Source organism: Brassica rapa, chromosome A09, assembly GCF_000309985.2.
Source record: "Brassica rapa cultivar Chiifu-401-42 chromosome A09, CAAS_Brap_v3.01, whole genome shotgun sequence".
NCBI lineage: Eukaryota > Viridiplantae > Streptophyta > Magnoliopsida > Brassicales > Brassicaceae > Brassica > Brassica rapa.
In genome coordinates this window covers 38,745,809-38,763,981 of record NC_024803.2, presented here as the reverse complement: position 1 = coordinate 38,763,981, position 18,173 = coordinate 38,745,809, and the positions used below count along the sequence as shown (strand labels likewise).

Here is an 18,173-nt window from a genome sequence, read left to right as displayed (position 1 = left end):
ATATAGTTTATTTATTTTTTATTTTATAAACGATAACTTAAAATACATTAAGTTATTGTTAAAATATTTTTACACAGATTTATTAGAATTTTTAAAATATAATATATAAATATATATAATATTTAAAATGAAAATATATTATGATTAAAGTAGTTACAAATATTTTATATTATAAGCTTTAAAGAAATACATGTTAATTTTTATACATGCATTATATAATTTGCTAATGTTAACCCATCTTACCAGTGTATTAGATTTTATTTTTTTAACACAAATATTTATACTTACGAAAATAAAATTTATAAAATTTATAATTTTAATACAATTTTATTATATTTAGCTCAATATAATAATTTTTTAATATGATTGATTATGATTATTTAATATATAAAATACTACATAATTTTTTATTTTTTATTTTATAAACGATTACTGAATTTATTAATGTATAATAATATTTCTAATGAATTTTGAAATTAGTGAAAATATTTAAATATAATTTTGAAGATGAAGATCTTGTGAAAATCTTTTAAACAGATTTGTTAGAATTTTAAAATAAATATATTTATATTTAAAATGAAAATATATCAAATGATATTATAATTAAAGTATTTTAAAGATTCTATGTATTATTAGTCTTAATAAAATACATTTAATAAGATTTCTAAACGATGTCTATATTAAGAAAATCACACATGAAAAAAGTCATGACTTCTATTTTAATATATAAGATAGTTCAGAGATATTATCATGTGAATTATATAGTTTCTGTGAATTTTGATATATTATTTTTGTCTACATGTGTAGCCATGTAATGGTGTATCGTTCATGTAGTTCACAAACATTTATTTTCTTTAAGAACAACATTTTCTCTATGTTTCTTCTTTATATATCTCCCAAATCCACACAGTTTTAGTTGTCCAGATACTCAATAACCATCTTCTTCAACATGTTCTCTCTTTCACCGCCGTCCAGCCCTAGAGGCGCTTCAGTTAGACACACCTCTAGATTACACTACAGACATCTCTTGCTTCCAAAGCGTCCCCATTACTCGGTCACTGCCACCAAACATTATCAGAACAATCCTTACCCTCACAATAATCTTAGCAACCACCGTCCGTGGGCTCTGCAGCATTTTTCTCGCTCTTTGCGCTGGAGACGCTCACTTCTCAATTCAGTTTCTGATCAAACATTCATGGAGGAGAAGCTTGGTGATGATGGAATACTCTCTGTCAACCCTAAACCCTCAAAGGGTTTCTCCTCTAAGCTTATCGATCTTCTTGAGTCACTCCTCGTCAAGCTCATGCACGATACTTCTCTCCCTCTAAACTACCTCTCCGGCAACTTCGCTCCCCTCCGAGACGAAACTCCTCCGGTCAAGGACCTCCCCGTCCATGGCTTTCTTCCCGTGAGAGAGCTCCACATCTGATCATTTCTTTCTAAGAGTTCACAGTTTCTGATTGTCTTTTTTGTTAATTACCAGGAATGCTTGAATGGTGAATTTCTGAGGGTTGGTCCAAATCCCAAGTTTGATCCCGTCGCTGGATATCTCTGGCACGTGCTCTTCTTCATTTGTTTTTTTCTTAATTAAAGGATTATTAATTTATGAGTGGCCTCTTACTTATAATATTTGATTCCCTCAACTCTTTTCAGGTTTGATGGAGATGGGTACGTTAACGGTTTCCTGTTACATGTTCATAGTCCCCTTGATTATCTCACGAAACCCACGGGCTGCTTAACGCCAAAATGAGAGTTTTTAGGCAGAACTTGTTAGATATATAATTTTCCATTTTTGTCCAACATAATTTTGTATACATAATCAGTTTTGAATTAATTAGTCTAGTAAATATTTACATATTTTTATTTAAAAGAGTTCGGAAAGGTAAATTAGAACTAAATTTTCTTTTCAATTACAGAACCCAAATTATTTTCTTTTGTCACGGGCCCCAAATATTTTGTGCCGATACTACCTGCTCTTATATGAATCTCCATGTCTCATATAACTTTATAGAATGATACATGGGGTACGCATCAAAGAGGGGAAAGCAACGTATTCTTCTCGGTACGTTAAGACATCACGTCTCAAGCAGGAAGAGTTTTTTGGAGCTGCCAAATTGATGAAGGTGAGCTTCTAAATATATATATATATATAAAGTTTATCTTCTAAAATTGCATTGCTCATAGGGCCAGTGACCGATTCAACATTTTTATAGGCTATAACGCAAAACAAAATTTAGATTCAAAATTTTTATATTTTCAGAAGAGTTATTAAAAAGAAATCAAAATTTATCGGTATATTTATAAGTTTTGTAGTGAAGCGAAAATATACACATAAGATATATTTTTTGTTATTTTCAACCTATTTTTATATTTATTTATTTTTTTAATATTATATATATATATATATATGAAAATGGAGTGCTTTAATTATTAAGAAATGGGAGATCCAGGTGGCCAGTGCCGGCTTTGAAAAAAAGCTGAGGAAACAAGCATGCCTTCAAATATTTATAAACTAGCGTAAGATCCGCGCAATTGCGCGGAATAAATGTTATATATAAAACTAATTTTTATCTATTATTATTTATTTAATTTATTTAAGTATTATGTATATAATTAAATTAGAGTAAATACATAAATAAAACAATACATCTTGTTTATTTACAATACTTTTTGGTAAAATAAATCAAAACAATCATTTTATTTATTTTACATGGTATATAACTAAATGTCATTGACATGGACATAGATATATAGTATATTTTAATATAAATATTTAGATATATAGTATATTTTAATATAAATATTTATTATTGAATGCAAATCTAATTTATTTTAATATAAATATTTATATCGTATAAATAAATCTAATGTGCGATTTTTTGAATGTAAATTTCAAAATTAAAATATTTAGGTTTCAATACATTTTCAATACGAATTTAGAAATTACCATATAATATGAATGTCCAGTAAATGAGACTTCATATTTATACGATTTATATTCATTTGTATCATGTTATTACTAAGAAAAGTTAAACCATTGATCACAAATGTTTAGTGTGAGACATTTAACATTTTCAGTAATTTATAGTCGTTTTAAAAATTCAAAATATAGCATATAAGAAATTTTTTTTTATTATATGATTAATGTGGTGGTTTAGTATCTTTTAATAATATAAAATTAAACTTAAAAGAGCTAAGATACAAAATTATTATCAAATATTTATTATTCTTAATCATTAATTGTCATATATACGTTAATTATATTAGGTAATTCCGTAGTTTTTATTTAAGAAAAGTGCAAGAATATTATTTTGTACACTATTTTATCTATTTAATAATTAGTTTAATAAAAATTATAATATAAATTAAGATATACCAACTTATTTATCTAAAAATTTTGATTTTTATGGTGATACGTTGTTATAAAACAATGTTGTAATGTTTCTCAATTAATATATAACTAGATCTTGACCCGCCCGACCGGGCGGGTATTTTTTTTATGTTTTTAGTTTTTTTTGTTTATATTAAATGATGCATTGGTAATATTGAAACATAAATTTATATTGAAAATTAATCTTTGCAGCTATAATAAAAATTAAAATTAAAATTTTAATAAAATATTTTGATATAAATTTTAAATTTCCTAATTAAAATAATATAGAGGTGGTCATATTTTTTCCAATTTCAAAATCTAAGTTTCCTTAAAGACAAAGAAAAAAATTTATAAGTACATAAAATATATAAACATATTTGGAACTATAATTTCTATTAAAATAAAATTGATAAAGAAAAATAATCTTGTTGTTGTTATTTATTTCTAGAGCTTGACCCGTGACCGTATGAATATTTACTACACATTTGTTAATATAACATTTTTAAACATAACAATTTCATTTATTACTTTGAATAATTATATTTTGTGATTTTAATCATCTATTATATCACAATGTATAATATAAACAAATCCAATATTTATAACTAATTGGACTTATATTGTGAAAGCATTATACTAATATATGAATAAACTATTTTATATTTTATTTATATGTTATATAAATTGATTATGATGTGTGATTTTTTTTTTTTTTTATTTATTACTTATAAATATTAAAAATATTGAATATGTTAATACGAAATACATTAGAAAATTTATTTTGGTTATGATTTGATAAAAGAAATCTATTATTTAAATTTTGGAAAGACATTAAATGCTTAAATCTATTATTTAAATTAGGAAAAGACAAGCATGCTTAAATATAGGTTCAATAAATATCTTAATGGCATTTTAATGTAAATAAGTGGTAAAACTAAGGGGTATTTATATTTTGTACTTCTCTTTTAATAATATAGAAGGATATCTTCAGCTCAATTTTTATTCAAGTTACTTTAGGTCAGGTGGAAACAACATGACCATTACCATTTCAATGTGACCGGATCAGTTCCTCTTACTGGCCACATCTCCTTTTATGAGTCGGCATTGCATGGGCGAATCATTTTTTATTTCATTGAAAATTTTGCAGATTGGAGACCTTAAAAGGGATTTTCGGATTGCTTATGGCAAATATGCAACATCTGAGAACTAAACTGAAAGTATTGGACGACTCCTATGGAAACGGAACTGGTTGGTTACTTCATCCATACTACTTTATCTCCCAACTATTTCAAATTCTGATTCTTTTTTTTTCTTCCATGCACCAGCTAATACATCGCTCGTATATCATCATGGACACCTTCTAGCATTACAGGAGACAGATAAGCCTTGTAAACCCTCTACTAACTATTTTGTTTTTCTTTTCTTTTTCTTGGGATGGTCCAAAGTGGTCGCAAATAATTGAACTTGGTTACACCAAAAAAATAATAATTGAACTTGGTCTATTTCCTCTGCTATGCTTAAAATCTAAAAATAATAATTGAATTTGATGTGTGTGTTTTTATTACCAGAATTACTCATTATTTCTTCTATTTAAAAATCATATTTTTAGATTTGGATAGGACACTAAATATGTCATTCTCTTTTTGTCTTTATAGATGTCATCAAAGTTTTAGAAGATGGGGACCTGCAAACTCTTGGTATGATAGATTATGACAAGAGATTGACCCATTCCTTCACTGCCCACCCAAAAGTTGACCCTGTTACGGGTAAGTCTTCAATTTTTTTCTGTGAGAGACGAGAGCTACTCTTTCTGTTGACCCATGATGGGCTGTCTCGGTCCAGGTGAAATGTTTACATTTGGCTATTCGCATATGCCACCATATCTCATATACCGAGTGATCTCGAAAGATGGTATTATGCATGACCCTGTCCAATTACTATATCAGAGCCAATCATGATGCATGATTTTGCAATTACCGAGAATTACTCAATCTTCATGGATCTTCCTATGCACTTCAGGCCAAAGGTACTCATTAAATTTAAAGATTACACCTACAAGAGATTTTTGCTTCCCTTATAGTTTAGTTGAAATGATGTGCAAGAGACGATGATTATTAATTTATAAGCAAACAAGGGACACTTGTTTTTTAATACTTCCTTTGAGAGTCATAAACATTGGTTATACATTCATTATTTTCGTTTTTGAAATTTATTCTAAGGAAATGGTGAAAGAGAAGAAAATGCTATACTCATTTGATCCTACAAAAAAGGCTCGTTTTGGTGTTCTTCCACGGTATGCCAAGGATGAGCTCATGATTAAATGGTTTGAGCTTCCCAACTGCTTTATATTCCACAACGGTGTGTGCTTTTATATGTCTGTTTAAGGGTTCATATGATCATTTCTTATATTCTACGTACCAATTAAATTTCTATGAATGATTCCCTATATCTCCAGCCAATGCTTGGGAAGAAGACGAAGAAGTCGTCCTTATCACTTGTCGCCTTGAGAACCCAAATCTTGACATGGTCAGTGGGAATGATGAAGAAGTACTTAGAAGTTTTAGCAACGAACTGTAAGGATCCCTGACATGATACATCTCCTATTCTCTCTCCTAAATCAAACACACCGTCCTCAACTATTGCTTGCGCAGGTATGAAATGAGATTCAACATGAAAACGGGCTCAGCTTCTCAGAAGAAACTATCTGCATCTTCAGTTGATTTCCCAAGAATCAATGAGTCCTACACTGGAAAGTATGATTTCACCTTTGTCCATGAGTATTGAACATGCAAGAAAACCTCATCTTTTGTTTTCTTGGTGTATTAAGGAAACAGAGATATGTATATGGTATTGGAACATTTCTGGACGGCATTTCAAAGGTTACAGGAATTATCAAGTTTGATCTGCATGCGGAAGCTGAGACAAGCAAAACAATGCTGCAAATAGGAGGCAATATCAAAGGAATATATAAGATGGGACACGGAATATATGGCTCAGACCCAATATATGTCCCGCGCGAGACAGCAGAAGAAGACGACGGTTACTTGATATTCTTTGTTCATGATGAAAACACAGGGTATAGTGCTTATTTACTTACATGCATGCTTCCTTACCGGTTTTGCATTTGTTTCTTTTTGTGTCTGTGCTGAACGATAATATAATGACGACTAAAAATGGGCAGAAAATCATGTGTGAATGTGATAGACGCAAAAACAATGTCGTCTGAGCCAGTCGCAGTGGTGGAGCTGCCACATAGGGTCCCATATGGCTTCCACGCCTTATTTGTTACAGAGGTACTACTATACGAAATATATATATTACCCTCTTAACATGCTATGTATATCTAACCTGACTGATGGTCTTGTCTTCACAGGAACAACTCCAAGAACAAACTCTTATATAAGCCAAATTGGTGCATCTATATATGTAGAATATAGTTATGGAAAGCATACAATACTAAATATTAAAACCCTAATCACGTATGCATGCTATATTGTATTGTAATCAAGTCATCTAATGGAATTATTCAGCCTCAAGTCATATAAAATCAGACCATAAGATCGTGGCCGCCATTTTTCTTTTCCAAAATGATGTTTTCTTTCTCAACTCTATTAGTATGACAATTTCACCTGCCACATCTCACGAAACTGTTCTCTCCGATTCCAGATGGCCTTATCAATGTCACTATGAAAAACGTGACAAAACTCAGTGCTACCAATTTCCTCACTATATATAGGGGTGTCAATTCGGCCCGGCCTAGCTCGGCCCAAACCTGCCAAGCTCGTAAATAGTTGAGCCCGGTTTGGTCCGGTAATATTTTGGGCCTATAATTCAAAAGCCTGGTCCGGTCCTTATATGGCTATAGAGTTTTTCGGGCTTTTCGAAAAATAATTTGTCATTGTCAATTTCATCGTTGTAATACATGTGAATTTCATTAAAAAAATAGTTTCATTTTTTGTTTTAAAATATAAAATGAATTTAAACCCTTTTTTTATCAAAAATGTTCGTATCCTTTAAAAACATATTATAAACAAATAAAAATTAATTTGATTTAAATAATCAAATATAAATTAAAACTAAACATATAAGAAAACGAAATTTATGATGAACATAGTCAAATGTTTCATATTTTGTATATTAAAAAAAAATATTGTACATGAAAGAAATTGTACATGTACAAAATATAAAATGTGATACTTATAATGATCAAACAATAAAATCATTAACAACTTTTATATTTGTTTTATTAGAGTTTGGATAAAAATATCAAAATAATATGGCAATACTAATAATCGTTTGGATTGCAATAACGATAGTATTTAGCTAAAGTATAAAATTTTGGGTTTTCGGACTAGTTTTAACCCAAACTAGCTTAGGCCCAAAATATCCAAAATCCAAATGGGCTTAGTCCGAAAGACCTAATTTTTGGAATTTATAAAACTAAGTCCAAACCAGATAATTTTAGGAGTGAGGCTTCGGGTATCGGTCTAATTGACATGTATAACTATATATAAGACATGTTAAGTTACTATGGATTGGTCTAATCAAAATAGAATAGATTAGAAATAATCAAATAAAAAATATTAATATTTTGATATTCTTGAGTATATTCCTACTAGTAAGGATGTTCTCATACTCTTCAAATCATCATAAATGATGGCCGATCATAGACAACTCAACATTTTGTGCTCTAAAGAGCGAATACATCAATAAATAAATAAATAAACTAAACTCAACCAAAAAAAAACAAAACTAACATAAATACAAATTAGATTGATTCCATCATTCAAAACATTTGATTCGATCATTCGAAACATCCAAATAGTCGTCAGCTAACGCAAATAAACCAAACCAAGTACTGTAATATATATATATATATATATATTTTATAACATTTAAAATTAAACCAAACCAAGTACTGTAATATATTTATGAAAGAGACAATTAAAAGTGATTGAAGAAATGTTTTAAGTGGCAGCTTATGTAGCGCCTAGAAGTACACATTTAAAATTATGGTAATTATTTTTGAATCGCTTAAAAGTTATAATATAATAGTAATAAGATAATATAAATACTAGGAATCATAATAATTAATAAATTATATATAAATATTAGATACAATAATTTATATTTAGTTTAATTCATAATTTTGTATATACCAAATTATATACTTAGTAAAATTATTTAGAATTCAATGATATACATTTAGTTTAATTCATAATATTGTATATACCAAATTATATACTTAGTATAATGTTTTATTTTATAAAACACTTAAATCACTTGAATAATAATTTGGATTTTGATCAAATATTTTAAGTATTAGACATTGAGTCACACCATCTAGTAAGCATCTAACTATTTTTCTACACTACCAAAAGTTAAAAATACTTACAAATTAACACTCCAAATTATAAAATTTCATGTTGGGTCGGTTCAAATTAACTATCAAGGACATATACATATTAGATCTTTAGTTTTCTATAAATTAATATTCAATAAATTAATAAACACGATAAATTAATAAAAAAAATTGGTCTTAAGTTGTGTCAATTCAAAATATAACAGAAATCAATAATATAATAGGATAATAATAATTTAGAAAATATCATATAAATATAATAAATAATGAAAAAATTGGATAAATACCTTAACTTATATTGTTTATTATCCTAGTTATTACCTTAGACATTGAGTCATACCATCTAGTAAGTATCTAACTATTTTTTGCAAAAGAAACCGCTAGGCGCTAAGCGGGTGATGACCCAACACCCGGTGATTAAAACGATTAAGAGAATGTCTAAATTATTAATTAGTTGGCTTAGGCGTTTATATATACAATAATAATATGTTAAATTTACCTAATATTTTTTATTAAATATTAATATTTATTAATGATAAAATTCAGATTTTTTTTTCATAAGAATCTTTCTTAATTATTATAATTATGAATAATAAATTATATATTATTTATATTGTAATTGTCTAGGCGGTTTATAAGGTAATTGTCACAGCCTTATAAGCTTAATCCCTAAGAGCCGCATAGACCACTTTTTAGAACACTGATTTTTTACACTGTCCAAAAAAAAATATTTACAAATTAATACTCCGAATTATAAGAAACTAAAGCTGTAAAAGAATGAAAAAAAAGGGGATAGTTTTGCCTTCAACACCTCTTGGGTGACGTGATGGATTACACCAACTTTTAGCGTAAGAAACCGAGTTGAGTGTATTCATCCAAAACTATATTTTTTTAATGATCACATTGTTGTTGATTAAGTTTAATATTGTGACATTGAGCTGGTAGCTCAAATCTTGTGCTGGCCCATTGACTTTCTCTAAGTCCTCCAGTTCATACTTTTTCTTCAGCCCTTCTGTTGATTAATGCTTGTTTTGAAAGTACACCCTCTGCAGCTTATTAGAATGGTCCATGGAGTAACGTCACATGTGATTAAATCTTAACTGCGGCCATAATTCCCGTCATAATCACGATAGTAGAGCTGTCACGTTCACCTTGTTGTGATTATTTATATGGTCGATCGTACAAAGTAATCCCTTTCAAGTAACCCATCGAAACGTTTCTCTTCCCAAAGCCAAACTCCAGATTTTCCGGTCACAAGGAAGATGTCAGGTAACGCCCATCTCTTCTGCTTCTTCCGTTTTATCGATTTTTGTTAAAATAATATAATATAAAGTTTTTTACAGGATCAAGTGATGTTTCTCGGAGCTTGTGGCTGGCACAAAATCCGAGCAAGAGATGGGGAGAGCTCTTCTTCCTGTTCTACACTCCTTTCTGGCTCACTCTCTCCTTGGGAATCATTGTTCCTTACAAGCTTTACGAGGTCCGTTTTTGTAAGATTATCAATATGTTTTCATATGAAGTCTACATATCCTGGAGCTGGCTTGTTTAGCTCCATGCAACTAGCTAGCTATTCACAGTTGGAAACAATTAAAATTTTATTTGCCAACTAGCAGACATTCACGGAGTTGGAGTATCTGCTTGCGGCCTTGGTTTCAGCTGTTCCTGCTTTCTTGATACCAATGTTAGTTATTGGAAAGGTTACAACTTCTTCTTTTTTCATTAATCCATTTTCTTTTTATTTTGTCGCCTTACCTTGGACTAGAAGTCACTACCTTAATGGAAAAATTCGAAAACATGTAAAGAGGTTATTGTACATCTACTAAATGCATGTAACCTGTTTTAACGAAGATCTTTATGTTATTTGGTTGTATAGAAGCTATTATGACTGTGTTACGGTTTGAGAACTCTGTTTCAGTGTGACCAAACATGCTGACTTGTGGTTCTATAGCCATGATCATCTACTTGTGTCTCTTAACTGATAGTTAACCGCTATTGTCTTCCTTTCTTCAGGCCGACAGAGACTTATGCTGGAAGGACCGTTATTGGGTTAAGGCAAGCGTTCTTCCTTCTCTGTTTTAATTTTAAGCTATTTGGTTTACCGAATCACATGTAGAGAAACTCTCGCTGCATATTTCTTAGTTATTTTCCTAAACATAATTAATATAATACCAAAAATTCTTACACATAAATATTACATCAGAAACTCTCTTATTATTTACTCATCTATTCAACACTCTCTTTATTATGTTTTTGACATTAGTAGAGTTTAGTTTAATAGTGCCTTTAATTTCTTAATAGTTACAGTGGTGAGAGTTTGATATCTCATCCGTTGTTGTATCAATTAAGGACTTTATTTCTACCACAGGCAAATCTCTGGATAATTATTTTCAGCTATGTGGGAAACTACTTTTTGACTCACTATTTCTTCCAAGTTCTTGGAGCGTCATATACTTTTCCGGCGTGGAAAATGAATAATGTAAGCAAACACACATCTAACCTCGGCTTTTCTCCATCGTGTGTGTGTGTGTCTGTGTTTTATTGTTTCCCTGAGCTCATGATGGCAGGTTTTTGTGCTGAACAGGTGCCTCACAGCACATTCTTCATGGCACATGTTTGTTTCCTCTTTTACCACGTTGCATCCAACATTACTCTTCGAAGGCTACGACATTCCATTTCTGATTTACCAGATTCTCTGAGATGGTGTTTTGAGGCTGCATGGATACTGGCCTTTTCTTATTTCATTGCATACCTGGAGACTGTTTCTATTGTAAATGTATGTTGTGGTGTTCATTTGTTTGATACTTTTTCTCAGGGCACATTAGATCTAGTTTTCTGTTTCTAGATATTCCGGAAACCACAGAGAGCAACTTACTTCGTGCTTTATCAAGTAGTAGCTTATTGATAAATTATTCTTGTATATATTAGGCTTAAAGGCTATATATGTTTAGCTAGTAACACCATTCTAGAGTCTTCTTTGGAAATTACTTGAGAACAAGTTTCATATGTTTTTGTTTTGTTTTCAAACATTTGCAGTTTCCTTACTACGAGTTTGTGGACCGAAATGCCATGTACAGAGTTGGATGTTTGTTCTATGCCTTATACTTCATTGTGAGCTTTCCAATGTTCTTCAGGTAAAGAGACGCCTTAAACAAGACTGATGCCTATTGAAACTGGTCTATAGTGTTACTCTGTCCTAGATTTTTTCATCTCCTTTTCATATGCGTTTTTTCATTGGTAATGGTGGTATTGCAGGATGGATGAGAAATCAAGTGATAAATGGGATTTGTCACGTGTGGCTGTTGATGCTTTAGCTGCTTCTATGTTGGTAACGATCATTCTTGATCTATGGCGTCTATTCTTGGGACCTATAGTTCCCCTACCGGAGGGAAAAAGTTGCCTTCAGTCTGGATTAGTATGGTTTTCCCATTGAAGGTTGAAAGATGGCTGTTTCGACCAATTTGGGGAGTGAAAGATAAGCCTGCACGAGAGATTCCATTTGCACTTTACGGAATTGGGAAGTAGATGATAATATTATGGGCATGTTTATAATGTTTTTCTTCTTCCAGATGACGCCTGCTTTGATACATTTCTTCTGTTTTCTCTCATATGGTTTACTTTGTAAGAATATTTTTATGAACCCTAAGATCTCTAAACATCTAGATTAATTACATAATGGAATTATATGAAACTTCATAAATTTCATTGTGCCTGAGAGATCTTCTTTAATGGAGTGTATCCTAATTGGAAAACGAACACCTAAATCTCTTAATATAAATTTTTAAATTTCTTTCGCCTTGCCTATAGACTTATGTGTTGATTTCAAAATGTCTTTACATAAATCCAAAGACATATATTTGAAGTGGGAGGAGAACATAATTGTTTTCTAAGGTTTACTTAAATTACGACCTGTCCATCAAAATATTGATAAATTAGAATTACTTATTTATTTCTGACTTAATTGATCATCAAATAAATTAAAGAATAATAATCATCTATACTATACTAAAAGTTCTAAAACTAGAGCAAAGAAGGCATCCACGTCAGCCAATTAATTGTGGCCAATAACAAGGAGACAACTGTCAAAAAAAACCAACTCACTCATATTATTTGTTAAAGTTACACTACCGATGGAGACAAAAATGATCCGCGGAAACCCATTTATTCACATGAATTTATATTACAGTCCACATTAAAAGCCCAAAACTGGTAAATTTAACTCATCTCCTCATTCTCAATCTCACGTTCCATCTTCCTTATCCTGAAATCAAACCTTAATAGCATGAAATCTCTTAAGCATCAATAAATATGTAAACACTAATAGCCAGACAATTTAATTTCGAATGGAATAGGATGTGTAACGTCTCCCTCCATTACTAACTGCCATCAAAGATTTACAGAACTTATGACATCCAAACTCTTCACCTCCCATCAAACTCGAGCTACATATACTCACATGAATGGGAAAACTTTTCTCTTCCCAAATCCCCTTACAAATAACCAATCGTACACACCGCTTCAACGGATACGAACCATGAGATTTACAGTGACACCGGTCCGGCGAAATCAAACACCAAAACCCAGCCGAAATACACCACCAATTTACATGGAGACGATTCGGTGAAATTGACTACCAAAGTGATGGCAAAATGGACCACTGATTTAATGGAAAAAATCGCTCTGCAAATCACAGCTCCGGCGAAAGTGGTGCCGAATTCACGGGCTGTTTTGTCCTCCAAAGCGAATAAAGCTCTGAAGAACGTAGAGATGATTTCTGCTTGGCTGCTAGCTGTTATAGATTGAACTGGTCAGCTGATTTTTATTTTTATTTTTGTATTTTTATCCGTCATGTTCACTTACCTCCACTGTTACCAAATCTTTTTAGCTTCTTTTGGAGTTTTACTTGAATCTCTTTTTTTTGTCTTTCTTAATCTTGAAATTCATAGTTCTTATTTTGCTAATCCATTTGTAGAATAGAGATGTATAACAAACCATTGTCATACCTGAATTTCTCTAATTTCTAGGCACGAAATCTTGCAGATTTATAGCTAACCACTTACTTTTCTGAGTTTCCTGCCAAGGTCTGAATGAAGATAGGGAGATGAAATGACCAGACAAGAAAACTCATTTGTCCACCTTCCACTGAATGGATGCATCATACAAGAGAGGATTCTCCTATCCTCAAAGATTCCCGAGACAGTGTTGTATCCTAAGGGATTTTTGTTTTACTTTTGTTGCCTTCTCCACCATGAGCTCATGCAGGGTTCAAGAGTCCAAAATTACAATCAGGTTGGTGATTCATAAGAAGCTAACAACTTTTGTTTGATTACTATTAGATTTTTGTCTTTCCTATACGTTTGTCAACATATCCGTATGAATATCAGTTTCTCAAAAGATTCATGTGTAACAGAACAAAACAACAGTAATTTTCTCCCAACTTTGTGTATAAGAAATATCTTGACGTTCGTTCTTTGGGTTCTGCAGTTATTTAGTGACTATGATTCTCTATTACGGATTATTATATGCGTACATTTAGTTTATGTTGTAGTATTGTAAGTACTTTCACGCTTAACATAAGCATGTTATTATTTTTAAAAACATAATACAAGCTGTTTACGATTTTAAAATACATAAATCCATGCTTTTTGCTATTTATTTCATGTTAGAATTCTTTGTTTTAGTTTGAAATACACAAGAGATTCTCGCCTTTCTAGCAGCCAAGTATGAAACTCCAGATCATTTCCCGCAAGAGTTGTTAAGACCGCTTGAATATTTTTAAAAGGACTTAAAGGAAAAAAATAAGAATTGATGCGAACAAATAAAAAGGATTGTAAGAAAATAAATATGACTTAGGGGCGACTGGTTTTCCCGCTACCACCAGCAAACGCAGCTTTTGCGGTTGGTAGCGGTTGTCGCCGGTTTGCAACAATCACTCAAATCGCTCTACCGCTTCAAACCGCTCCGAATCTCATAAATTCAAAAGCTGGCTCCAGCTAGCGTTTGCGGTTGCGGGCGGTTGCGGGAGGATACAATTTTTTCTTTTTTTTTAAAACAATATATATACAAAAGTAAAAATATTTTATAAAAATGTAAAATTGAAATTATGAAAATATTAAAATATATCTATTATATTTTAATTAATATTATAAAATTTTATAATAAAAACAATTTTAATAAATTTTCAAAAATTAAAATTATAACTTTCTTAATAAAAATTTTATATTTATTATAATTTTATGATTTTTTATATTTTTATAATTATATTAAATGTAAATATTGTTAATTTATTATTTGTCTGTTACAGCATTTGGTAGTTAACCAGTCATAAGTCACCCGCAAACGCATCAATTTTTAACCGCAGTACCAGTCGTACAAATCTCTTAAAACCGCTAGAAACCGCAACCGCCTGCATCCACAAACTCCCGCAACCGCAACCGCAACCGCTGCGTTTGAACCAGTCAGACCCTTAATAGGGAATATGATGGTGTTGGGGATGTGGGTAAAGCAGTTGAAGAAAAAAAATACTAATTGGTCGATGAGAGCCCCTCAATACTTAAATGACGTTGATGGCCAATATCTGAGAATAATTGTAAATAGCTCTGTTAGCCAATGTAAATGCCCCCTTCACGAGAATTTTTCTAACTGTTATTGTTTGTTGATAAATCAATGACTAATAGCTTAAATATTTTTTTTTTTAGCCTTATATTTTTTTCAGAGCTGGCTATGGAGAGAGTATATATTATGCAAGAAAAAGGCGAAGATGATTGACACCAACAGTGTGAGCTCACCCATAATCAAGTTGGAAATGTATAATATAGCTGATAGGAACTCATTTTTCACTCAATGTGAGATGAAAATGACCAAGTTTCACAATAGTTTGGATGACTATAAAGTTAGGTGATCAAAAGAAAATGAATGCATCATAGTGAAAAGTATCTAGATCTAAGGACGTAGAGGAAAAAAAGAGAGGGAAAGAAGTATGAGAAATAATGAAGCAAACAATTAAATTCTTTTGCGTTGATAGTTTTGGATATGGGGACCAACTATTAGTGAAATAAATGTTGATCAAAAGAATACAAACATGGATATAATTCTTCTATTAAAAAAAAAGCAGCTTTTGTTTCTCCATGCTCCATAACAAATTGTGAGATATTAAAAACATGTAAGGACATCATAGTGAAAGTTAGGAAGTTTAATAGATATCCCAAAGAGTAACACATACTACAGTTTTATCATCATCAATTTGTTTAACAGAAATAAATGGTTCAATATCTTATCAGCACAATAGACTCGAGATCGGGGAGGAGGTGAACAGTCCAAATATTAATAATCTATAATATAAAACTGAGTACACAAACCATTAAAAGTGTACACATAATGTTTAAAAGACCAATATACTATTTTAATTTTATATTTTTTAAAGTGTCAAAAGTTTATAAACATATATTTCTTTTAAATAGGATAAAATAATAAGGAAGCTAAATTAACAAAAGAAAACATGAGAATTTGATTGAAAATACAATAAGTTGAATATCAATTTTCAAAAATAAGCTAATCAAAAATATACTAAAATTTGGGTTTAGTGATTATTTCTTAGGATTTAGTATTTAAGGGTGACTTGGGTTTATAAACTTCTATAATTAATTCTTAATTACTTATAAATATGTATATAGCAAATCTTTGTAACATTAGCATAAATATTAACCAACAAAAAGAGTAATTTACTTTATAGAATGTAAGCTTTTCCAGCAATTAAAAAAATATATTTTAAAGTTTATGATATATGGTATTGAAAATATTCCAAAAGACTAAATATTTGGAAATAAAATGAAAATTAATATAAAATAAAATAAATTAACAGAAGAAAAATATTTTAGATAAAATAGCTTAATATCTGTAAAAGAATATTTGAAACACTAACATAGAAATTAAATAACAATAATAAAGTTTAAAGAATTCAAGCCTTTCAAATAATTAAAGCTATATAAAATTTTAAGATCCGGAGATTCCCGAATAGGTTAACTTTTTGAATTTCTGCTGAATCCATGGGCATGCAAGAGACAACATGGAACGATAATTTTAAATTTTTTGGCTAGATACAATTGAAATTATTCACAAAAATCTAGAATATAAAATTGATTTGAGGCTATAAGCATTTAATGGTGTCTATATATGATTTAAAATAACCAATTAAAAACAAACTAAATTTCTTAAAATAAAATTAATTGAATTTAGAGTTTAGAGTTTAGTATTTAGGGGTGGGGTTGGATTTATAATTTTTTTTATAAATAATTCTTAAATATTTAATTTCTTATTATCTAACAAAAAAACTATTTAATGTCCATTACTTTTTATAAAATATTATTGTGATATTGAATTAAAATTAAAGTTTTATATTTATTCATATTTAAAAAATAAATAAAAACATGTATGTACAAAAGTGAACAATAAATTATAAAAATCAATATCCGTTAGGAGTCTTTGCAGAAAAATCAAAACTAAACAAAAACAACAATTAGTTACCCACAAATTGACAGACTTTAAATATATTTGAAATCATAAAATAATTAAATCTAGCATTTAAATAAAAACTTGATCAATGTAAAAATGAAAATAGTGGTCAAAAATAACTTGGAAAAAAATTAAGCAACATATAAAAAAACTGAATTTAATAGCTGTATCAATTCCTTAAAACCCAAGTTGAAGAAAATTAATTAATTACACATAATATCTATCAAAAATATACACTCCCTATAAATAACCACAGCCAAAACACAAAAATAATAAATAGCACACCACTCTATAGATTATTTCAACATCATTCACTCATAAACTTTATAAAATATAACATTATGTAACAAAACACCAAAATTTGAAAAAATAACACGGATCAAACATAAAATATAACCTATAAAAATGAACTACTTTAAATAGAAAAACACCAAATTATGAATACTGCATGCAACCACACTTAAAAAAATATCACATAGCAATTGATAAAAAAATATATAAAACAACATTTTGTTTTAATAAATAGAAAATATCCAAAAGTTATTAATATACCTTTAATAAGAAACGACAGTTAATCAACCAATTACTATTTTGTCTTAAAAATATGTTAATTTTTTAAACGAAAATATGGTATCAGAAAATCAAGCAATCATAAGTTGACATTTCAAAATAATAAATAAAAATTAAAAAATATAACAAAAATGAATTAGATATTATATTATGACAAAAAAGAATTAAATATTACATTAATATAATTTATAATGTATTTTATATACTTCTAATTCATTTCACTTTACAAATTCTTAAATCTGATTTACTAAATTCAATATTACACAATCAAACATATTAAAAATCGTTGTAGATATTCCATAGTTAAAAATTTGATATTTCACATTAACAACTTAATCTATAATATTATTTTTAGTGCAT

At 29.7% G+C, this 18,173-nt stretch overlaps 1 protein-coding gene and 1 pseudogene across 1 annotated transcript; both read left to right on the top strand.

Annotated features, from left to right (window-relative positions):
• Positions 1-494: 494 nt before the first annotated feature.
• LOC103842222 lies at positions 495-8,125 on the top strand (annotated as a pseudogene).
• Positions 6,006-12,522, top strand: LOC103842220 (cycloeucalenol cycloisomerase). Its single transcript, XM_009118842.3, has 9 exons — positions 6,006-6,024; positions 9,788-10,004; positions 10,079-10,215; positions 10,349-10,432; positions 10,746-10,787; positions 11,101-11,211; positions 11,317-11,508; positions 11,769-11,866; positions 11,988-12,522. The coding sequence occupies exons 2-9, from the start codon at positions 9,998-10,000 to the stop codon at positions 12,163-12,165; spliced, it is 849 nt and encodes a 282-aa protein (XP_009117090.1). The 5' UTR covers positions 6,006-6,024; positions 9,788-9,997; the 3' UTR covers positions 12,166-12,522.
• Positions 12,523-18,173: the final 5,651 nt, after the last annotated feature.

What these genes read in the sequence shown, in the direction of transcription:
- LOC103842220 (XM_009118842.3), top strand. An exon ending in TTCCTTACAAGCTTTACGAG is followed by an intron (nt 10,216 to 10,348) that starts GTCCGTTTTTGT and finishes GCCAACTAGCAG; the next exon opens with ACATTCACGGAGTTGGAGTA. An exon ending in AGGACCGTTATTGGGTTAAG is followed by an intron (nt 10,788 to 11,100) that starts GCAAGCGTTCTT and finishes TTTCTACCACAG; the next exon opens with GCAAATCTCTGGATAATTAT.